Below are 24,442 nucleotides of genomic sequence, written 5' to 3'. Positions count from 1 at the left end.
GAGTGGACTAGGTGGATCCAACAGGGCTTATCTTGTGTTCAGATGTCAAAGAGAAAAACAAACAACGACCATACTTTGAGAAGACATCTGAAGGCAGCCCTGTTTAGGGAAGCTTTTAATGTTTAATAGGTTATTGTATTTTAATATTCTGTTGAAAGCCGCCCAGAGTGGCTGGGGAAACCCAGCCAGATGGGCTGGGTATAAATAATATAATATTATTATTATTATTATTATTATTATTATTATTATTATTATTTATGTAACTGCATCTGGCTAGTTAATACAGGCAACTCCCCATTTACGCACATTCAAGGCACATGTGAATGTGCATGCATGGCACGAAAAGGGGCAAGAATGGCCCTAAAACAGGGGGGGGAAATGTGAGAAAACAATCCCACGAGCCTTTGCAAGTGCAATCCCAGGACCCCTTGCACTGGCTTTGAGGCCTGTGGAGAGTTGGAGTTTGAGCGAGGAAGTTCGGAGGGAGCGATTGTGCTGAAGTTCAGTGGATTTTTGCTATTTTTGAAAGGGTTTTCCAAGACTTTCCAGAGGTGTAGCTTGCTGACTTTTTCTGTGTCATTCGCAGTGTGCGCGATTTCACTTAAGTGCACGGTGCTTCGGAATGTGAACCCCACATAAGTGGGGAGTTACCTGTACAGTGGTACCTTGGGTTACATATGTTTCAGGTTACAGACGCTTCAGGCTACAGACTCCGCTAACCCAGAAATAGTACCTCGGGTTAAGAACTTTGCTTCAGGATGAGAACAGAAATCGTGCGGCGGGAGCAGGAGGCCCCATTAGCTAAAGTGGTGCTTCAGGTTAAGAACAGTTTCAGGTTAAGAACGGACCTCCGGAACGAAGTACTTAACCCGAGGTACCACTGCAGTTTAACACGGCAGCCTCAAAACTGGTAATCAAAGCTCCCCAACACACACCATAGTTGTGTCCTCATTGCTAGATAGCTCTGGGAACTCATGTTCAGCAAAAGCAGAGGTTTGGAGCTTTCTCAGTCGTTGATTTGATGCCGACTGAGTTCCCTTTTTTTATTCTTCCGCCCGGCAGTAGAATTAATCTTCACCCACTGCCACTTTATGCATCAGAGGCCTTCTCAAGGCAAGGAGACAAAGAGCTAGGCACCCGCCTTGCTTGGTAGCAGGCCTTGCCTCTGCCTTATCTTATTTTATTCTAAATGAATATGAATGTTGTGTGTGTGTAATAATAATAACAATTATTATTATTATTATTATTATTATTATTATTATTATTTATACCCCGCCCTCTCTGGCCAGAGCCGGGCTCAGGGCGGCTAACACCAGTAAGATTACAATAAAAAAAAAATAGGAGAAAAAACCCAATTTAAAATACAGTGGTACCTCAGGTTAAGAACTTAATTCATTCTGGAGGTCTGTTCTTAACCTGAAACTGTTCTTAACCTGAAGCACCACTTTAGCTAATGGGGCCTCCTGCTGCCGCTGCGCCGCTGCTGCACGATTTCTGTTCTCCTCCTGAAGCAAAGTTCTTAACCCGAGGTACTATTTCTGGGTTAGCGGAGTCTGTAACCTGAAGCGTATGTGTCAGGGGTTCAGGAGCAGAGGGACAGGAAAGGGAGGAATTAGAGACCGAGGGAGAGGAATCCGAGGGAGAGGTCAGCGATGATAGCCGCCCGAGGTCTCTAAGTCTCTCCAGCGAATCAGAGGATTCACAGAAAGGGGCTCCCGTGGTCAGAGCTAGGGGGTTGCCAGAGGGAACACCCCAGGAAGGAGGGGCCAGAGGGGACTCAGAAAGCAGCAGTTGGAAATCGGGACCAGCTTCCCCACCGGAGAGCAGTAAGGGGGAGGAGTCCCAGGCAACGGCAGCAGGCAGCTTTCCGTCAGCGGAAGGACATGAGTCAGGGTTAGCCACGCCTGCATCAGAGAGCGAGGAAACGGTCAAAAGGAAGGTCAGAGGCAGCGCGCGCGCGCCAAGTTCAAATGTACAAGAGGGTGGCGCAATGAGCAGCCCGGATAGGGAGCCAGGTCCCAAAGCCCGCCGAAGAGAGGGGGAAGAGTCCGAGGGGTCCGCCTCCGAGGCGTCCAGGAAGGAAGGCACCCCGGGGGGTAGTAGGACCCAGAGGCGGAAGGAGAAACGAAGAAGGTGGAGTAAGGCTAGAGTCTTAAACTGGTGTACAGGGGGCGGAGACTCAGACGAGGCTTCGCTGGTCTAGGGTCTAGACGTAGAGACGCACGCTAGGGCTTGAAAATGGAAACTAAACTTCAATAAAGACTTTTGTACAGTTCTACTGGCTAGCGTTGGTCTTCTGTGAGCTGGGACCTGGAGGCAGTCTCTGACAGTATGTAACCTGAAGTGTATGTAACCCGAGGTACCACTGCACAGGTTAAAAAGCAATTTAAAATGCAGCCTCATTTTAAAAGTAGCCCATAGATCAAAACCGTAAGGGGAGGGAAACATAAGGGTCAGACTGAGTCCAAACCAAAGGCCTGGTGGAACAGCTCTGTCCTGCAGGCCCTGCGGAAAGATGTCAAGTCCCGCAGGACCCTAGTCTCTTGTGACAGAGTGTTCCACCAAGTCGGGGCCAGTGCTGAAAAGGCCCTGGCCCTAGTTGAGACCAATCTAACCACCTTGCAACCTGGGACCTCCAAGGTGTTGTCATTTGTGGACCTTAAGGTCCTCCGCGGGGCATACCAGGAGAGGTGGTCCCGTAGGTATGTGGGTCTGTAGATATGTGGGTACACAGAGAGAGAGAAGGGAAAAAAGAGATGTAAAATATTGGCAACCACACCCTCCCTGGCCACTCAGGTATCTGTAGCTGCCAGTTGCATTGGCCCTGCCATGCTCGGTTAACATAAGGTGACTAGATTTTTTTCAATGAATCCGGGGACACTTTTCAACTTCAATGGATTTTGTACGGGGACTGATTTGTAAATCTGGAGACTGTCCCCGGGAAACGGGGACATCTGGTATCCTTAGGTTCACAACCTCCTTGCCTCGACGCCCTTTTTACAGCCAGGTGGAAGAGATGGGCTTGGTGCTCTCCTTGGAGCAGACCGAGCGGCAGGGGGAGCACCGCCGGCTGCCCCCGCCCTCCCTCGAGGGGCTGGACTCCGACGGGGCCCTTGACGACCTGGACGCCAACGGGGGAGACACCATCATCAACCTTAGCTTTGGTATGGAGTGGCGGCGGCGGGAGTCACGGGCGGGAGGTTTTCTGTGGGGCAGGGAGGTTGGGAAGCAAGCCGGACCCTCGCCTGTGATGCCGTCGCTCCCTCTTTCCTCTCCCCAGAGCTGCGCGGCCCCAAAGTCCTGGCCTTCCTGCGCCCCGCCAACATCAGCGAAGAGGAGCTGCAGCTGGACCCCAAGCGCTTCTGCAGCCCCGACCTCCAGAAGCTTCTGGGCCCCATCTTCGACCCTCCCGGGGCCCAGAGCCAAGCGCCAGGGACCCTGCGGGCAAGGCCTCCGGCCGCACCGCCCAAGCCTGCTCCGGTTGCCAAGAACACTTCTGGAGGCAGGAGCCCAGTGAACCCGGTAAGGAGCTTGTGGACTTTAGGAAGGGAGTCCTTCTCCATGTGGGTTGAATTTAGAGTGCAGGCGCATGGCCTGCCTGGGGGATTTGGTGCCCCTGAGGCTGCGTTGCAGAGACAGGGTCACCTGCAAGGAGGGGGAGAAGCGGAGGGTTATTTGGTGAAGGAATGGGGATGTAAAGGTAAAGGGACCCCTGATCATTAGGTCCAGTCGTGACCGACTCCGCGGTTGTGGCGCTCATCTCGCTTTACTGGCCGAGGGAGCCAGCATACAGCTTCCGGGTCATGTGGCCAGCATGACTAAGCTGCTTCTGGCGAATCAGAGCAGCGCATGGAAACACTGTTTAGCTTCCCACCGGAGTGGTACCTATTTATCTACTTGCACTTTGACGTGCTTTTGAACTGCTAGGCTGGCAGGAGCAGGGACCGAGCAACAGGAGCTCACCCCATCGCGGGGATTCGAACCGCGACCTTCTGATCGGCAAGTCCTAGGCTCTGTGGTTTAACCCACAGCGCCACCCGCTTCCCTAATGGGGATGTATCACTGCGCAAATGACAAGGGTGACCAGGCCTGTGCATTTAAGAACGTCGGAATGGCCCTGGACCTGTCAGGCTTCAGGAAATTGGATCCCCCTCCCTCACAGCATGCTGCCAGTAATGGAAAGACGAGAAGCTCTTACCAGTGTCTTTTATTCAATATTCACAGAGAGAGGCGTAGAAATGCTGCCTCTTGGAGTAATGGCGTTGCTCCAAATAATCTCCTCTGCCCTTCCCTTCTCAGTCATCAACAGCACCACCCTGCTTACGGTGGCTGCTTAGGGCTGATTGCCTCTTCGCTCTTTGCTCTCCTACTTTCACTGCTCGCCAGTTTCTGGGAGAAGCAGGGTCTGGGATGCTCTGCTCCTCCATTTCCCAGCTTTGCCCCTCTTCCCTCTCTGAGCTTTGACCCTCTGCTAACCACCGTTGTAAATCTATAATGTCCTCCTCTTCTTGGGAAGGTACAGGAGAAGAGGGAGGCGATCGCCACCATTCATCCTGGTCCCTGACAGGATCAGACCAAAAGCCCTTTTAGACCAGCATCCTGTTCTTGCAGTGGCCAACCAAGTCCCACAGTGCGTTCCTAGCCTTGTGATCAGGTTTCCAGAGTCCCTAAGATAGTTGGAGGGTGCCTTGTACGCCTCCTTCTGGAAACTCCTGTAGCCAAGCTGGTGCCAAATGCCTTGCTCCCCATTCCTTTGGAACAGCCTTTTTCATCCTGTGGGTCCCCAGATGTTGTTGAACTACAACTCCCATCACCCCTAGCAAGCAAGGCCAGAGCTCAGGGATGATGGGAGTTGTAGTCAATAATAATAATAATAATAATAATAATAATTTATTATTTATACCCCGCCCATCTGGCTGGGCCTCCCCTGCCACTCTGGGCGGCTTCCATAGAAACCAAAAATACACTAAAATATCACACGTTAAAAAGTTACCTGAAGAGGGCTGCCTTAAGATGTCTTCTGAATGTCAGGTAGTTGTTGTTCTCTTTGACATCTGGTGGGAGGGCGTTCCACAGGCAGGTGCCACTACCAAGAAAGCCCTCTGCCTGGTTCCCTGTAGCTTTGCTTCTTGCAATGAGGGAACCGCCAGAAGGCCCTCGGCGCTGGACTTCAGTGTCCGGGCAGAACGATGGAGGTGGAGACGCTCCTTCAGGTATACTGGACTGAGGCCGTTTAGGGCTTTAAAGGTCAGCACCAACACTTTGAATTGTGCTCGGAAAGGTACTGGGAACCAGTGTAGGTCTTTCAAGACCGGTGTTATGTGGTCTCGGCGGCCGCTCCCAGTCACCAGTCTAGCTGCCGCATTCTGGATTAGTTGTAGTTTCCGAGTCACCTTCAAAGGTAGCCCCACGTACTACCTGGGGACCCACAGGTTGAGCACCGCTGCTTTGGACCAACCCAGTGAGGCCGAGAGGAGGGTCTTGTCATCTGGGCAGTCCAGGATCTCCAGACAGCCTGCCCAGGCTTCCCGGGGAGAAAACCCTGCGCTGTGACTTCACCCCCAGAGGCACACTGCACTGTTTGTCTCAAGACAGATGGGAAGACAACAGATCAGGTTTCCCTTATAAGAAATGAGACTCTACTCTGTTTGAGATCCGCACTTGGAACTGTCGGGGGCTTGATCCTAGAAACATTGGCAAAGCGAGAGCATCTTCACCCATGTTTTGCTTTTGTTTCCCCCTCCAGGTCGAGCTGCCAGAAGAGCTGCTTTTTGACATGGAGAACGTGCAGAAGCTCTTCGCTTCCAGCAAGGAGACTCAGTCAATGGAGACGGCCCTGCAGGTAACATTGGGCAGGGAAGGCTCTCTGCTAGTGAGAGCCAGTGTGGTGTAGCGGTTAAGAGCGGTAGACTCGTAATCTGGTGAACCGGGTTCGCTTCCCCGCTCCTCCACATGCAGCTGCTGGGTGACCTTGGGCCAGTCACACTTCTCTGAAGTCTCTCAGCTCCACTCACCTCACAGAGTGTTTGTTGTGGGGGAGGAAGGGAAAGGAGAATGTTAGCCGCTTTGAGACTCCTTCGGGGAGTGATAAAGCGGGATATCAAATCCAAAATCCTCCTCTGCTTTGGGGGCTCCCAGCCTCGGACAGAGAGTGCTCAGGTCCATTGCGTGGCGAGTTCCCACCCCCCGTGGAAATAATGACACATGACAAAATTATTAAGGTTAATGGGCTAAATAAGGCCACAAATTGATTGATTACAGGTGGTGAGCGGTATTGGCTTAGGCATTGGTCCTAACTGACTATATCCGACTTCAGCCCATCTGCTTGAAGTCTGGGAAGGGTTAACCACCAGTAGGGGGAGACCTGCTGATGCACATCAAGTAGGAACACCCCCAGGGTCACCGATAGGGGGCGTGCCTTAGGCCCTCACCTCCCCAGGCTTTGGAAAGGGCCACACCCCCGGAATCCTTTATCGGACTACCCTTCAATATGCGGGGCAGGCGATGGCGCTACCTCCCCTCTTCCGTCTACAGAACAATACCAATGCCTAACACCAATACCAAGAAAGTTGTGACGATTTGCTACGAGGTAGGCGGAAACCAAGCGGCTGGTGCCAATTTGCCCAGTGGAAAAATTCCTACCAGGCCCCTCAACGGTGACCAACCGAGTACTCAGGTCCATTCCCATGCGTGTTCATTCAGTTTGGTACTGAACTCACTGAGCTTCAAATGCCAGCGTTCATTTTGTTTTTACAAGCCAAGTTTCTAGCCCTTCAAGTTATTGAAATGTCACAAGCCAGAGTGGGAGCCTTACGTCATCAGGGAGGGAGCAGGCTTCCAGTAGCCAACACAATAAAGCAGTTTTGCGAAGCAACGAGAAGAAAAAGCCACATGTACACAGTTAGTGGAAGTCACATTCAAGGTACGCAGGGTCCCGAGTGGCACATCCTTCAAGTACCATATTTTTCGCTCTATAGGATGCACTTTTTCCCCTCCAAAAATTAAGGGGAAATGTGTGTGCGTCCTATGAGCGAATGCAGGCTGCGCGGCTAAGCCCAAAGCCAGAACAGGGAGACGGAGCGCTGCGGAGCCTTTGGAGCGCAGCGCAAGTTCCCGCTGCGCTCCAAAGGCTTCAGGCTTCAGGGACAGCCTTTGGAGTTGTAGAGGCTCCAAAGGCTGTCCCCAAAGCCAGAACAGCGAGACGGAGCGCTGCAGATGGCTGGGCAAAGCCTCCGCAGGGTGCCTGCACCCCGCTGCCCTGTGGAGGCTCCAAAGGCTGTCCCTGAAGCCTGAAGCCTTTGGAGTGCAGCGGGAACTTGCGCTGCGCTCCAAAGGCTTCAGGGGTCTTTGAGGCAGCGCTTCCCCCCACCGCCAGCCCCACAAGCTTGGGGGGCAACGGGAAGGTGGCGTACCGCCTTTGCACTGCTCCCCGACCTGGTCTTTGAGGCTGGCAGTGGGCTTTGGGTTGCCTTCACTGAAGCCTGGAGAGCGAGAGGGGGCTGCCTGAAGCCTCCAGAGCGCAGCGGGAACTCCCGCTGCACTCCAGAGGCTTTGGGTGAATGCACCTTGAACGCGCCTTGTTTTAGAGGAGGAGAACAAGAAAAAAAAAATTTCCCCTGTTCTCCCCCTACTAGGGTCCGGTGCGCCCTATAGAGCGAAAAATGCTGTCTTTCAGCATTGGTTCAGTGCCAACAGCATGTGCGCCGAACATAGAAATGGCTTTGTTTATGCCCAGGTGACTTAAATTATGACTTAGACGGGTGCCAGTGATATTGGGCTGCAGCTCTCATCATTCCTGACCGCTCGCTATGCTGGGGGGAGCTGGCACCTCGTACTTGTTCTGTGCCCCTTCCCTCTCCTTCCTTCGTGAGCGAGAGAAGGGTTGTGAAAACTTCCGGTTCCACTTCTGACGAAAACCACAGCTTTCTGCTGTGTATGAACTCGGGGAACTGTGATTTAGTGGGAGGAAACAAACCCAAGATATCATCTTACGGTTTGATTACCCTGGTTTGTTTTCACTAACTCGAATTAGCATGAATTTCAGTTCCCCAAGTTTGCACTTGAAAGGGAAACGTTCCTCCTCTCGAGGAGACAGATGGAGAAGACAGTTCATTCACTGTCATTGAAGCCATGCTTTAGGTCAGCTGAGGGCTGATGGGAGTTGTAGTCCAAAACAACTGGCAGGCATCAGGATGGCGAAGGTTGGCACAGAGCTTTGCCGTCTCAACCAGTTGGCCTTTAATGGTGTCACAGGATTTACTTTAAAAAATAAAATAAATAGCTCATATATTTATATCCCTCTTAACAATTACAAAGTCTCTAAGCTGCTTACAAAAAACAAATGTAATATAGCAAATATAAAATCTATAAAATATAAAAGTTACGGACTTGATCGGTTCCGGGGTGCCGTTTGCAACTAAAGTCTGTAACTAGAGTGCCGCTTCTGCGCACACATGCGGCGCGATAGAGCGCTTCTGTGCATGTGCAAAGCATACAGAACGCTTCTGCGCACGCATGCGCGGCGAAACCTGGAAGTGTACACTTCTGGGTATGCCGCGTTTGCAAGCCGAAAAGACGCAACATGAACCCAACTTAACACGAGGTATGACTGTACTGTACAAAATAATTTTTTTCCTTGCAAAATTACAGTGGTACCTTGTGATGCGAACGGGATCTGTTCCGGAGCCCCGTTCGCATCCAGAAGCAAACGTAACCAGCGACGGCACGTCTGTGCGCACACGCGTCGCTTTTCGCCGCTTCTGTTCATGCATGTGACGTCACTTTGAGGTCTGCGCATGCACGGGCGGCGAAGCCCAGAAGTAACGTGCTCCGTTACTTTCAGGTTGCCGCGGAGCGCAACTCGATTGCGCTCAACATGAAGCATATTCAACCCGAGGTATGACTGTATCCCTAAACAATTATTTTTAAAAAAACACTAATTTTATTTTTTAGAATATTTGTTCTCCCTGCTCCCCTAAATTCTATAGTACCTGTCAATTTAGGAATGTTGTGTTTTCTTTTAAAAAATGGAATCTATGAGGCCGGCACCATCATTTGGCATCCTTGACAAGCTGATGAAGTCTCTGGTCCCCACTGATGCTTTCCCTGAGTTTTCTATTGGTATTATTTTATTATTATCTGGTGTCATGAGCAGCAATGCACAGCCTTGGTCTAGCCACCATTAAACTTCCCGCAGTGCCCTTGGCATAGCTGTGTCTGCCTATCGCCAAGTAAGCCTGACACTTGTCTGCCGGCGAAGCTGGGAGCTCATCAAAGGACATTTTGCCTCTTGAGAATGTGAATTTCCGCAAGCCTCTCCCGAGCTTGTTCCCCGCAAACCTTCCCATTGTCGCTGACAGCTCTCTGCCGCCCCCTGCAGGACTACGAAGGCCTGGACCTGGAGATGCTGGCCCCGTACATCTCGATGGACGACGATTTCCAGCTCAGCAGCACCGACCACCCGCCCTGGCTGGCCGAGAAACGGGGCGGCGTCCCGGGGCCGGGGACCCGGCCAACCTCGCCGCCCCCGCGGCCTCGCTCCAGAAGCTTCCACGGAGTCTCCCCCCGCCCACCCGAGCAGGCCACTCTCCCCCGCTGGGGCAGCGACACCAGCCTGAGCCACCCCCGCCCTGCCCAGCCCCCAGGGAGCCCCCCATGCGGGGCAGAGCAAGTGGTGGAGATGGTGGCGTCCGTCAAGATCCAGGCTGTGCAGGACGGGAACAGTCAAAATGGCCAGGCGGCCTCCGTGGGTGGGAGGAAGAGGTAAGGCAGGGGTCAGCAAACGTTTTCAGCAGGGGGCCGGTCCACTGTCCCTCAGACCTTGTGGGGGGCCAGACTATATTTTTTGGGGGGGGGGGGAGTGAACGAATTCCTATGCCCCACAAATAACCCAGAGATGCATTTTAAATAAAAGGACACATTCTACTCATTCAAAAACACCAGGCAGGCCCCACAAATAACCCAGAAATTCATTTTAAATAAAAGGACACATTCTACTCATGTAAAAACAGGGGAGGGTTGGCTTTTATATAGCAATTTTTAAATAAAAAGTGATATGCCCCTCCAGGGCAGCTTGGAAGTGAAATGGTAAATTGGGAGCAGAAATAATAAAGCCAACACCCTTATTCCACTCTCAGAACTAGAGTTCACTATGAAGAGAGGTTGATCGTTAAAAAACTTTGACAACTTTCCGCATCCCCCCCCCCTTCTTTTAAAAAATCTTTTTTAGTTTATTAAGAGAATTTCATTTATGAAAAGATGGGGGGGGAGAGAAAGAAAAAAGTGAGAATGAAAGAAAAAATACATTACCATGTGTAAATATACAGATGTGTATATTCGTATCATTCTAATGCACACATAATTGTTGGTAACCTAATATATTCTGCGTAAACTCAATCCAAATGGGATTTCCCGCATCCTTAACAAACTACAGCTCCCAGAATTCTTTGGGGGAAAGCCATGCCTGTTTAGGAGTGGTGTCATCGTGCTTTAAATGTAGCCTCAGTTTCTGGCAGTGTTTTAGCATTAATACTTAACTGACCACCTCGTTTTTACATAATTTAAAAATTGAGTAAAAAGGGGGGGGGGGAGGATGTTGGATTATAGTTTTAAAGTCCTGTTCTTTGTGCCCGCGCTACATCCTATTTTTATCTGTGAGCCACCTTGAGTTCCGCCAGGGAAAAAGGTGGGGTTGTTGTTTAGTCGTATCCGACACTTCGTGACCCCATGGACCAGAGCACGCCAGGCGCTTCTGTCTTCCACTGCCTCCCGCAGTTTGGTCAAACTCAAGCTGGTAGCTTCGAGAACACTGTCCAACCATCTCGTCCTCTGTCGTCCCCTTCTCCTTGTGCCCTCCATCTTTCCCAACATCAGGGTCTTTTCCAGGCAGACATCCTGGAGAGCGAAGTCAAATGGGCCTTAGAAAGCACTGCTAATAACAAGGCCAGTGGAAGTGATGGTATTCCAGCTGAACTATTTAAAATTTTAAAAGATGATGCTGTTAAGTTGCTACACTCAATATGCCAGCAAGTTTGGAAAACTCAGCAGTGGCCAGAGGATTGGAGAAGATCAGTCTACATCCCAATCCCAAAGAAGGGCAGTGCCAAAAAATGCTCCAACTACCGCACAATTGCACTCATTTCACACGCTAGCAAGGTTATGATTAAAATTCTACAAGGGGGAAAGGTGGGGTATGAATGAATAAATAAACACATAGGTAACATTGTCTGGGCATCATCTCATATCATCTTCTTTCTCCCACCTCCTTCCGCCGTTCACCCAACAGGGCCCGGGAGCTGAGCGTGGAGGAAGAGAGAGATGTCTTCCTGGAGGCAGGGCTCCCTAAGCGCACCCGTGGCCTGGAGCCCGATGGCTTCCTGATGCCCTCCCTTAGCCTGGTAGGTGCTGAAATTACCCGTCCATAGGAGGGAGGGACGCCTCTTCCAATCCATTTCTGCCAAAGCTCCCTCCTGCCCAGATCACAGGAGGCTCCCTTGCGAGGAACCTCTTTCCTTTCTGTGGCTTGGTGGCAGGACGTGTGCTTGGCATGCAGAAGGTGCTTGGTTCAACCCCCGGCCTCTTAAGGTGGGGCTGGGAGAGATCCACTGCCTGAAACCCCGGAAGAGTCACTTTTGACGTTGTCCGTTAGGTGTTAAAAGGTAAAGGGACCCCTGACCATTAGGTCCAGTCGTGACCGACTCTGGGGTTGCGGCGCTCATCTCGCTTTACTGGCCAAGGGAGCCGGCATACAGCTTCCAGGTCATGTGGCCAGCATGACTAAGCTGCTTCTGGCGAACCAGAGCAGCGCACGGAAATGCTGTTTACCTTCCCGCCAGAGTGGTACCTATTTATCTACTTGCACTGGTGTGCTTTTGAACTGCTAGGTGGGCAGGAGCAGGGACCGAGCAACGGGAGCTCACCCCGTCGCGGGGATTCGAACCGCCGACCTTCAGATCGGCAAGTCCTAGGCTCTGTGGTTTAACCCACAGCGCCACCCGCGTCCCCTCCATTTGGTGTTACGGCAGGGTTAAATCCTGTGTTGGCTGCGGGCCTCTGGTCCCAGCAGTGAACGGCAGCGCGCAGTCAGACCGAGCAGGATTTGACCCTCGTTTATCAGCTGCATAGGATCCCCTGTTAAGTAGAAGGGGTTGGGAACATACTCCCTTTGTGCTTGCAATTCTGAAACACACTCCTCTCAAAACCAGGGGTGCATCAGAACCTCCAGCTGAAACAAATGATTTTTACACCACTGTTTCAGCAAGGGGATCCATGGACCCCTCTGCGAAAGTTGGGGGAGGAACCGTTCCCTTTCAAGGTGCTTTGAAGACCCAACTCTGGGATTTCAAAGCACTTTTTACACGATGCCACGGTAACACCATGTGGTTGGCAGGCGGACGGCCGACCCAGATGGAGCAGTGGCCTGGCTTGACCTAAGCTTCCTGTGCCCCCCTCCCCCAGGGTTTCCTGCTGAGTGTGGAAGAATGTTTGGATGCCAGGTCCGAGCGGGGTTTCGGGGGCAGTGTGTCCCTGGGCAAGAAGCTTCTGTCGCTGGAGGAGCCGATGGGTGAGTATTGTGCAGTTCTGATGGGGTGATACAATAAAATATTTGAGGGGGGCCGGGCTCTCCCAAAGTTGACAGGCACTGCCATTCAAATGATGGGCGCACGCCACATCCTGCAGTCGATTATGTGGGTGGCGCTTACTTGGGCCCCCCAATATGTATGTCCCACAGAGGAACTTACGATCTTCAAATAAAAACATCCTGAAGGTCCCGGGCCACAGAGAGGTTAGGCTGCCCTCAACCAGAGCCAGGGCTTTTTCGGCTGTGGCCCCGATCTGGTGGAACGCTCTGTCACAAGGGACTACGGCCCTGCAGGACTTGACATCTTTCCGCAGGGCCAGCAAGACAGAGCTGTTCCGCCAGGCCTTTGGTCAGGGCGCAGCCTGAATCCCTCCTTTGGCAATCTTCACAGAACTTTAGCCTAATGGTTGCCATCAATTTGAGTTGAATTAATCTTATAATGAAATGATTTTAGAATGTTGTACTATTTTATTGTTGTTAGCCGCCCTGAGCCCGGCTTCGGCTGGGGAGGGCGGGATATAAATAAAATTTATTATTATTATTATTATTTCATTCAAGTCAGCACCCCAATACCTTCTGAAGACCCCATCTTTTTTAAAAAAACAGCAATGGGTTGTATCATCACTAGGATTTCCGCTTGCACATCGTGGCTTTCTCTCTTCTCCTCCCCCCTCATGCCCCCCTAAATCTGTTCTTGGGGTTCCTCCAACCCTCCAGAGCAGATTTGGGAAGGGGAGAGGAGTTTGGTGAGCGGATACCCTTGCGCTGAGGGGGGCGCGTGGGCCGGGTGCCTCCCAAACGGACAAAAATCGCTCTCCTGACTCCTGGCCTTTTCTCTCTCCCTGCCTGGGTCTCCCTCCTTTCTCTCTAGGCCTCCTGGGGGATATGTTGCCATTTGTGGTGGACGGACCAGCCCTCTCTCAGCTGGCCCTGTTTGACGGCGAGGACGAGGCCTCCGTGCAGAGCGGGCAGCATTTCCAGCTGGGGGAGGAGCTGCTGGTGGAACTGGACCAGGCCACTTGAGGTGGTGGCCCCCTCTGCCGCTGCCGCCGCCGCAAAACGTTCACGCCACACTCCTTCTCCGCAGATGGGACGAAAGCAGAACCAAACCCCACCCAAAATCACCCATGAGAGGCAGAGGAGGGGAGGGGGGCCCTCCTTTCCCTCCCCTCCTCCTCTTCCAACCACCCCACCCCACCCAAACGCCCTCCTCTCTCTCTCTCTCTCTTTACCTCCTTCCACCCCCAAATCTCCGCCGGCATCCTTTGAATTCTTCCTACCTCAGTCCTGTCCTCATCGGGCAGCCTCTCCCCTCCGGAGACGGCGAGGGAGGAAGGCTTAGCCGAATTTAGGAGCCTGCGTTCATAGGGACTGCCCCCCCCACTACAAACCAGCTCCCCCTCCCCAAATATTGGTGCTTATGTATCTTCTTTTCCTGAGATGGGAAGCAGAAGTGGAGTGGAAGGAAAGGAGTTGGGGGGCCCATATTCACGCGGGAAGACTCCGTTCTGTCAAATCCCCCAAATTGAGAGGAGAGTCGGGGCGAAGGGATGGTCAGGGGTTGGAGACGGGGGTGTCGCTCTCCCCTGAGAAATGAGGGAGGCAGGGCGACGCCTGAATGTGAAGGAAGCCGCCCCTCCGCTGTGACCCTCCTGCTGGCTTCCATCACGAGTTGACCCATTCCAGAAGGAACTGGGACCACCCAAACACGAGGCAAACTTTAGGGTTGGGCGGCACTGGGCTTGTTCTTGCACCGCCAAGACTTAGGGAGGGAGCAGCTGAATCGCTGCTCTTGCCTCTCTGACGAGCACTTCTGGGGAAGAAAGTTTTGGGTGTTGTTCCCAGTCGTCCGGCCCCTTTGTTCCCAGTCGTCCGGACTGGTTTTTTCCCCCGGAAGTGGCCCAAAACTTAAAAGAGATGGAAATGGATTTCTCCCAGAGGAGAGGAAGGGAACCATGGTGCTCTGGCCGAATTTTTTGACCCGCTTTTACGGTCTGTTTACGCTTATAAAAAGAGGCCGAAATGTTTCTGGTGGTCAAGCGACCACAAGTTTTAAAAGGTCTAAAAACTTGAACGTATTGTACAGGGAGCAGAGAAATATTTGGTTCTTAAAAACAAACAAAAAACCTTTTTTTTTCCTTGAAAAAAGAGATGGGATTCTATATCTTGCTCCTGCCTCACCAGATATATTTCTAATTTTTAAGAAGTCCTTCCTCCCCCCCCTCCCCCCCCCCGCACTTTGTCACTACTTAGGGGTGGTTGGGTTGCTTTTTTGGGTGGGGTGGGGGGAAGTTTCTTGAATCCTAAAAATGGGTGAGATATGTGCAGGCCACTCCCCTCCCCACCCCCCACCCCACTCTCACAAACCTTGGCACCGAAAAAGGTAGGTTTTTAACCTCACAATAGCCACAGGTAGCTGGGCAGTGGGTGGTGATTTCGAAATTCTAAAAGGAAAGTTTAAGGAGCCTAGATGTTGCTTTCACAATCTTGAAACTTTTAAAGACAATCTTTAGAAAGTTCCTGAATTTGAAGTGGGGTGGGGAGGCTGATCTATTTTTTTAAAAAATTAGGATTGGGAACTCGCCACAAAGATCACATTGGTTCTTAAACAAAGTAAATTTGAACTGCAATCAGCCTAAATATAGGTTGCCAGGAAATGGCATTTTTGCCAATAAGTTCTACTTAAAACAGGGCGGGAAAAGGACATTTGAAAGAGGAAACCTCCCTCTTTCTCGTGTTTTTTTGCCCCCTGATCCTGAACGCGTTTACACGTTGAGACTTAACTTCTGAGTAGCTGTGTACAGGACTGAGATTCCACCCTTGACTCTTGCTTTTTTTTAAAAAAAAAACAGCCTGATCTTGCACGTTTACTCAGAAGTAAGCCCCCATGGTGCTCACTGGGCTTACTTTGCTTCTGGGTTAGCATGCCTAGGATTGCAGCTTAGTTGCATCATGCGCTGTCAGCATGGAAAGGTCGGTCATTCTTGGCTGCTGCGAAAAATAAAAGAAGGCAGAAGTTTTGCGGTAAGACTCGCAAAACCCCGTGACTTGAAGCGACGCAAACGCTCGCATTCGCCACCAATTTTTCCCTGTTTTCGCGCTTAAAAATGAGCTACTTTTCCATTCTGCCCAAAGAGGAAGAGTTCTGCGTAACTCGAAACCTTGCATAATTCCTGCACTAGAAAACGTCGCCTAAGATTGAATTGCCTTACCTCTTTTATACCCTTTTGGTATAAAAGGCCACCGTAGTGTTAGCTGGCGCTCATAGTAGGGTTGCTAAACATTTTAGGAGGGATGGGGCTTCCTCCGCCTCTTTAATTATTACCCAGAAAAGAGAATATTGGCAGGTGCAGCTTCCTTAACCTTTGACCGGTTGGGGAAGCCTCACTAGCTGGGATTGCCCCCATCGACACCATTCTTAAAATCACAGGAACCCTTTTCCCACAGGAATGCTGGCGGCCGCCTAGTTGAAAGCCCGTGTGGTGGGAAAATTTTCCCAGTAGTCTCCAATTTAAAAACAAAAACCCTCTTTTCTCTTTTCCTTCTTTCTTTCTTTTAAAAAACCTCCTGACAATTCAGTTGCTTAGCCCTTGACGCCGTTACTTTAACCACAACTTTTAGGAGTTTTGTGTCTGTTTTTTTTTTTTTTTTTAATTGGGTTTTAGACCCGGTCCCAAGCCAGGCTTAATCGCTGCACCCCGTCCCTGCAGTCCAGAGCCCTCGGATGTGAAAACAGGAGCGTAGGAGACCGTGCAAGTCAGTGTTTTGCACGGCCGTCTGTGTCTGTACGTGTGTGTTTGTGTATGCCAGCCTGGCTCACAGCCTGACTCAGCTGAGGGCGTAGCAGTTTTCCAGGGAGAGAGCCGCTCTCTCGACACCCCCACCCCCCAAAAAAGCTTTCCCTTCTCTTTCTGCTGCATGCCTCATTCCTTCAAGATCCCAGAGCAAATCTGGGAGCCCACTCAGAGGTAGGAGTGGGCTGGAGGTCCTACAGCAGGGATCAGCAAACTAAGGTCTGTGGGCCACAAGCAGGCCCAAGGCGATCATTTAACTGGCCCACGAACCGAGCCGCCCGCTCGGCAAGTCCCCGCGCACTGCGCTAAACTGGCGCACCACAGAGACTTGCTTTCACGGCGCCGGAAATCACGCCTGCACATGCACAGACGCCGGAAATCGCGTCTGCGCAGATGCTGAAAATTGCGGGCGCGATCCAGCCCATGGAGGGATCTCCGCTGGAGTAAACCGGCCCAGGCGAGGTAAACCTTGCCGGCCCCTGCCCAACAGAGAGGGAAAGGAGATTTGGGACATAGCGGGTCCCCTGGGGTCAGCCTCTGCCGGCAGATCTTTCACTGACCCACCCCAGGAAGAGGCGGAGGGGTAGGGGTTAATTCAGAAAGTTTGATTTAGACAGAGAAACTGGCAAGTATTTGGCAGGGGCCCCTGCTTCCACCCCACTGGGTTGCAAGAACGCCTGCGACGCCAGGATCGGGACCCTTGTCACCGAGGCGGGTGGGGAGTCAAAAGAGTGCTCTCTCTCTCTCTTTCTTTCTCTCTCTCTCTTTTTCTTTCCTTGACGAGCCGCATTGAGAATTGCAGTCTGAGCGGGACGAATAGCTGCCCTTGAAACCACTTTTGCCTCGTCCGCCATTCACCTGTGCCTTCTCGTTACACCAGCACCAAAAAAAAAGAGCGAGCGTTCGATACGTAGATAAACACACACATCATACGGGGGTGGGGAGAGGGAAGAAACGAAGCACCCAACCCTCTCCGATACCTTCCGCGTTGGTGAGGGCAACCGTGAGTGGCACGGGGAGAATGGGGGGTGGGGGGAAACGGGCTGCCGTTTCCCCTGGGTCTGCGCCCCACCCCTGCCCCCCCGAGCAAGGGGAAATAGGTGATTGGGGAGGAAACCGCCCCCTACACAACTGCCTCCCTGTTCCGAAACACCCCTTCTTCTCCCTGCGTACAAACCTCACGCCAACTTCCAAGCAGGGAGGTTGGCGTGGCAGTGGCAGGAGTGGAGATCTGGGTAGGAGTTGCAGACGCAAGGCATTGAGATCTAACAACGCAGACTGTTCAATTTCATTGCGAGCAAAACGCACACACAGAGACACACACGCACACGTATATACATAGATATCGCATACACACACGTGTAGAGAGACACAAAACGCACCGATACCTGCACACAAGCATGCGCAATCTCACAACGACGGGCCACGTTTGGCCCAGGCAGCTCTTTTTTCTCCGAAAGCCGCAGTTGACCACACGCACAGAACAATAGAATTCCCAAGCCGGGTGAAGAACACAGGATGTTGCGTCTATCTTTTCTCCTTTTAATTATTGCGATGGTTCTGATTGTTGTTCTTCTGATTCCTGACCCGTCGTCGTTTTCCCCTCCCTCCCTTAACCTGTTTTCGTTGTGTTCCTTTTTTCCAAGAGACTTTGGTGAAATGACTATGGCACCACCCTTTTTATTATGATTAATGTCGTCGTTCTGGTAGGGTTGTAGCTGTTTTTTTTTAATTTCCTCGTCCACCCCCAAAGCCTGGCGCTGCGCCCTCTGCCCCCTCCTTCGAATTTTAACAAGTCCTGCTACTTTTGTAGAGGGAAGGGGGGGAAAAGAAAGGAGGGCAAGAGGGGTTGTGTCTCTTTCGTTCCTGTGACCAGCACTCGTTCCACAAAACCTCAATCCCCAATCCGCTGTCGTTTTCCTACAGGGCGGCTTCTCTCGCCCGCTCAGTGGCATTCCTGGCGCGGCAGACCCGGGCCACCCCCTTCTTCCCCCGGGGACGTGCCATGCGGACCCCGCATGAGGTGCTAAACTATACACGCAAAAGCTGTGACGTCCCGTCCCCGGCGTCGGTTCTTTGAAGGCCACGCTGTGGCCGTGGTGCTCTCTCTTCACGCCTCCCTTCCACCTGCGATGGCTGCAAGCCCGGCTCCTCCGCCCTCACTCAGCTCTCTGACCTCGTATTGGCAACGGGTAGCCATACCCAATTGCCGTGGTGCTCAGCTCACTTCCTTGTCCCTCCGTCTGTGTCTCACGCACGCACACTCAAGGGGGTTTTGCCAGGCAGCTGCCAGCCAAAGAACTGGCGAGGCTTTAAAGCCCGCGCAGAAGGCAGAATTTCGGCAGGTTGCCAGGGACGTGCCTGCAGGTTGCAGCATGGGGAAACTGCATGCAGGAGGAAGCTGCCAGCCAGTGTTGGTAACGCTAGGGCAGCTTTGTATGATGCCCTGTAACTCAACTGCGATCACAGGGCCGGGACAGGAAGAGGGGGCTCGTGCTCGAATTCTGCCTTCTGTGTAACTCAACGCCACGAGCGCCTTTTCAGGGTCTAGTCCTGGCCATCCCTCAGCCAGGAAGTGTGTGCTCTCGCCGAACCATCCATCGCTGCCGCCGTGCAGCCCGATGAAGGCGACCCCGTACCCAAAGACCGCCACGCCCTGTCTCCAGAACCACTGGAGAGGCCCCGGTGCTCCACCCCTCCGCTTCGCGGAAGGGGCGGCTGGGCCGCTCAGAGGCTGTGGCCCCCTTCCCTCCCTCCCCTGTAACTGTTACGCTGGTTACCGGGCCGCACAGCGGCGCCCTCCCCGTAGCCAGTCGTGCTGTGCGTGGGCCCAGCCATCTTGCCGGGAAACCCTCGGAGGAGAACCCGCCGCGTTTTGCCGCGTAATGCACACTTCTGCAAGAGACACAACCGCCTCCCCTCCCCATGCCTACACACGCACATTGCTCCCTGCCCCAGCGTTTGTCATCGCCGGCCAGCACGGAATGGAAAATTCAGTGGCGTTCAAACTGTCTCCTGAGGAACCGCCTTCTGAAAGGCCCCTCAAGAGAGACCTAATAAGAGGACAAGCCGTCCTGAAAGGAAATCAGCCTTCCAGTACTGACCGCCCCCCTGCACCAAGGAGCGCACACTTCTAAGGCACACTTGGTTCAGCTTCGGCGATAACGAGGCCCACGAGTTCTGATCGGGGCCGTGCGTGGCGTCGATCGCGTGCCTTGGGGCGTAGAACCAGAATCATGGGCAACGTGGAGAGGATTCCCTGAAGGAAGAGAACTTTCGGGTGGTGGTGAGGGGAATCGCAGAACTGAAATCTTTGATAAGGTCAGGGCCTTGCAAACTTGAAAACAGGCCCACGGTGCTTAAAACTCCTTTACCTGGGATTGAATCCGTTGTTAACCGTACTCAGGCCTGTCCATTTAGTAGAACTTAAGCCGGCTACAAAACACATCCTCCAGGGTTGAGAATGCCAGCAAGCTTTGACTTTACGCCAAAACCGAGGCGGCTTTTCCTGAGGCCGGAGGAGAACTGAGCGGTGCCACTCCCAATGAGTCCCTGCTGCTCTTGGGCAGGAAGCGGTCGGTCTGGCATTTTTCGAGGCACGGTGATAACCCAGAAGGAACCCGCCGCTGACTGGCAGGTCAGTCTGCGTGGGCCATGAAATCGGTACTCAAGCCAAATCCCGGAAGTGCTGACTGGCTATGACAAAGGGGTGTAGGAAGAGGTTCTTCAGAGGGGAGCACATCGTAGCAGGCTTCAGCGTCTGAAAAGGCTTTGGGGATTTGTTTATATATAATTTTTTTTTAAGAAAAGAAGAAATCTATATATTGTTCCCTCTACCCTTGTGTGTGGTTAATTTTTCCCCTCTCTGTGGCGGGATCAGATTTGCCCCCTGCCTCGTCTGTATCTATCGCTGTTGTGAAACATAAAATACGTCTGGTAACATACAGGACAGTCTCTGTGTGTCTTTTTTCTCCACACACAAACACAAAAAAGGTTTACCGAATGATAAGGGACGAATGCTAATTGAGCAAGCTGCTTCAAGGGGGAGGGGGGCAGGTTGAGAGTGATGGGTCTGGGTCATGACCCATTAAAGAAATGGCCCATAAAACCCCAAAACTTCGCAACCAGCCACACGGGAAAATTTGGATTAGCATTTTTTGGGATGTCATTTTATACGTGCGCTAAACAGCTCTCATATTTACACTTCAGACACTTCTTTCATAACTATGATGACCCCTTTAAATTATTTCAAGAGGGGGTCTCTATTTCAGGGTGGGGGAAAACAACAGCCAAGAATGTAGCTGTACTTTAAAAGACTTCTTTGTTATGGTTCCAGCTTTTGTAGACTACAGTACATCAATGTTATCCTGGCCTGCTGGCATACACATTGTTTTTTGGGCAGGTGTGGATTGGGAATGGTGGGGACGCGGGTGGCGCTGTGGGTAAAAGCCTCAGCGCCTAGGGCTTGCCGTTCGAAAGGTCGGCAGTTCGAATCCCCGCGGCGGGGTGCGCTCCCGTTGCTCGGTCCCAGCGCCTGCCAACCTAGCAGTTCGAAAGCACCCCCAGGTGCAAGTAGATAAATAGGGACCGCTTACTAGCGGGAAGGTAAACGGCGTTGCCGTGTGCGGCTCTGGCTCGCCAGAGCAGCGATGTCACGCTGGCCACGTGAACCGGAAGTGTCTCCAGACAGCGCTGGCCCCCGGCCTCTTGAGTGAGATGGGCGCACAACCCTAGAGTCTGTCAAGACTGGCCCGTACGGGCAGGGGTACCTTTACCTTTAGATTGGGAATGGTGAGGGAGTGAAATGAAATGCAGAAAGTACATTTAGATAGTGATCATTTGCAGAATCTTTGATAACACAGCCATCTTAGCATTGGCTTGCCAATTAAGCCATGAGCGTGTGATAAGAATCCGTTATCCTGGTTCAATCTGCAATTGATAGCGTTTACCCTTAGTTTTCATGAATTACAATTGAGCAGTTCACATTCGTGATTTCAAGTTGTTGCCGGCTAAGGATGCTCTGTCTCGTAGCTAAATTCAGCATTTCTGAAGAGGTACATGTGCTGTGAAAACAAACGATCAGAGTGTCAGTCTTGCAGTTTTTAATAGCTTGGAAGAAGACCCATCGTAAGTAGTATATGATATGAATCATAAAACAACAACAACAATCTTTATTACGGTCCAGAGACCCGACAAATCGTTACAAAGCAATACACAACTCATACAGCCTACCTGCAGGTTAAACAAGCATTTTGTTCAGAATATAGGGATCATTGGTTCTTGCAACCACCGATAAAAACTTTGCCACTGCTAATGTTCTAGCATTTGTCCGGTCTTCCAATAGGAACCTGACATAGTGAGCCTCTTATTTTCCCGGGAAAGGTACCAGCAAGGGTAGTATCTGTTCAGTCCTGGCTTGCTCATATTTTGCACAGTACAACAAAATATGTTTTATGGAATCAATGTCTTGAGCACATGAGCAAAGTCTGTCCTGGTAGGGAACTCCTCTCAACCTGCCATCCAACACTGCGGAAGGAAAGACGTTTAGTCTGGCTTTGGTGAAAAGCCTTCGATAGTTTGGTACTGTTAGGTTTTTAATGTAAGATGTTAACTGAAAGACATGCCCATATTGTACTCCTACCGCCAGCGGACTACAGACTGTGTGTGATTGAGATCGCAAGTCACTGTGTGCACTGAATCATCAAAAGTGAAAGAAGAATCAAATCGTTTTAACTTTTTCAACATTTTAACAGCGTAAAACTAAAGAATTCATTTGCTTGCTTTTTCTCAAATTCTGCACTAATAGCAAGCAAGATACAAGTTGATTGTTTAGTACTGCATAAAATCTGTTGCAAGTACCTTAGAGATCGTTTGATCGAAAGGCCGGATCGTAGAAATGGAAGTCCACCAACCTTTGGGCACATTTTGAGAGTTCTGGGGTGCCAGTCACAAAATTGCTGCAATGGGGATGAGGCATAACACACTGTGGCTGCTGGTTGCGTATGTGGGCATAACACAAAATTAAGAGAGAACCATCCCTGGCAACTGCCAACCTAGCAGTTCGAAAGCACGTCAAAGTGCAAGTAGATAAATAGGTACCGCTCCGGTGGGAAGGTAAACGGCGTTTCCGTGTGCTGCTCTGGTTCGCCAGAAGTGGCTTAGTCATGCTGGCTGTACGCCGGCTCCCTCAGCAAATAAAGCGAGATGAGCACTGCAACCCCAGAGTCGGTCACGAATGGACCTAATGGTCAGGGGTCCCTTTACCTTTACCTTTTATCCCTGGCAACCTTACACTTACTGCGAGAAGTCAACTGTGCCCTCCTGATCCCGACTGTGTGGAACCTGGGATCACACAATACAGTGGTACCTCGGGTTAAGTACTTAATTCGTTCCGGAGGTCCGTTCTTAACCTGAAACTCTTCTTAACCTGAGGTACCACTTCAGCTAATGGGGCCTCCTGCTGCTGCCGTGCCACCGGAGCCCAATTTCTGTTCTCATCCTGAAGCAAAGTTCTTAACCTGAAGCACTATTTCTGGGTTAGTGGAGTCTGTAAGCTGAAGCGTATGTAACCTGAGGTACCACTGTATTGGTTTTATGTGCACACATTAAAGGTGTTGCCGTCTAGTAGCAACAGGAAACATTCCTCTGCACAGAAAGAGTACCAAAAAGGAACACAAGCGAACAACAAAGAACCTGCACAAGCAATGCTGACACCAAACCCTCCATATAGTAAGTAAAATAGAAACATTGTCACCCGACCCTACCCCCAGCCATCTTTTCCCCCCTCCACCTCTTTCCCCCTTTTCTTCCCAATGTCTCAACAAATGAAACTGACTTGTAAAAATGTTACATGGGAAAAAGAAATACAAGAGAGACATTGCAAACATTTTTGTAAATCAAGAAAATCTTTAATAATAATAATAATAATAATAAAAGAAAGAGTACCAAAAATACAAGAAAGAGTACCAAAAACACGCTTGAAAATTAAACTAAATAGCTGCCAGCACATTTTGCTCCATAACTTTCTAGGAGGACTGGATACTTACAGTGGTACCTCTGGATGCGAACGGGATCCGTTCCAGAGCCCTGTTCGCATCCTGAAGCAAACGCAACCCACGTCTGTGCGGGTTGCGATTTGCCGCTTCCGCGCATGCGTGTGACGTCATTTTGAGTGTCTGCACATGCGTGAGTGGCAAAACCTGGAAGTAACACGCTCCATTACTTCTGGGTCACCACGGAGCGCAACCCGAAAGGGCCTAACTTGAAGCGACTTCAGCCCAAGGTTTGACTATACTGTACAGTCATACCTCGGATTACAGACACTTTGGTTGTGCGATTTCGGGTTGCGCACCACGCCAAACCCGGAAGTACCGGAACGGGTTATTTCCGGGTTTCGCGCATGTGCAGAAGCGTTAAATCGCGCTTTGCGCATGTGCAGAAGCGCCAAATCGCAACCCGCACCTGCGCAGACACGGCGCTGCGGGTTGTGAACGTGCTTCCCCCACGGATCACGTCCACAACCCAAGCATCCACTGTACATATAGGTGTGTGTGTGGATAGATAGGCAGACAGACAGACAGACAGATAAAACAAAAAAAAAAAAATCCTTCCAGTAGCACCTTAAAGACCAACTAAGTTAGTTCTTGGTATGAGCTTTCGTGTGCATGCACACTTCTTCAGATACACATCGCATGCACACGAAAGCTCATACCAAGAACTAACTTAGTTGGTCTTTAAGGTGCTACTGGAAGGAATTTTTTTTTTTTGTTTTGACTATGGCAGACCAACACGGCTACCTATCTGTAGACAGACAGATAGATAGCTTTTACTTGGGCACCAGTGAAAGCCTTTTACAGGAGCCAGTTTGCCAACCTCTGGTTTAAATTCACAAAATAGATAAACATTAACATGGATAGTTAAACATGGGGCGAGGGTAGGATTTGTGGTTAAACATATGGCATTCTCACCGTCTATCCCATATTCCACCACAGTTTTCAAAACCCAGCACACGCTAGGAGGATGATGCATAATTTTCCAAGTATGACGTTACCATAAACAGATGCAGAAG

The 24,442-nt window shown here is 51.2% G+C and overlaps 1 protein-coding gene across 3 annotated transcripts in view; it reads left to right on the top strand.

Annotated features, from left to right (window-relative positions):
• HIF3A (hypoxia inducible factor 3 subunit alpha) overlaps nt 1-20,318 on the top strand; it is a 63,048-nt gene extending 42,730 nt beyond the window's left edge. For all 3 annotated transcript variants that reach the window (XM_077932285.1, XM_077932286.1, XM_028742136.2), the window contains exons 9-15: nt 3,004-3,164; nt 3,281-3,522; nt 5,747-5,842; nt 9,380-9,762; nt 11,285-11,396; nt 12,457-12,562; nt 13,452-20,318. In XM_077932285.1, the coding sequence (XP_077788411.1) occupies nt 3,004-3,164; nt 3,281-3,522; nt 5,747-5,842; nt 9,380-9,762; nt 11,285-11,396; nt 12,457-12,562; nt 13,452-13,603 (1,252 nt within the window). In that variant the 3' untranslated portion in view covers nt 13,604-20,318. The remainder of the gene's footprint in view (nt 1-3,003; nt 3,165-3,280; nt 3,523-5,746; nt 5,843-9,379; nt 9,763-11,284; nt 11,397-12,456; nt 12,563-13,451) is intronic.
• The last annotated feature ends 4,124 nt before the right edge of the window (nt 20,319-24,442 follow it).

Source organism: Podarcis muralis, chromosome 7 (genome assembly GCF_964188315.1).
Source record: "Podarcis muralis chromosome 7, rPodMur119.hap1.1, whole genome shotgun sequence".
Classification (NCBI taxonomy): domain Eukaryota; kingdom Metazoa; phylum Chordata; class Lepidosauria; order Squamata; family Lacertidae; genus Podarcis; species Podarcis muralis.
This window is presented reverse-complemented; position numbering and strand designations above follow the sequence as displayed.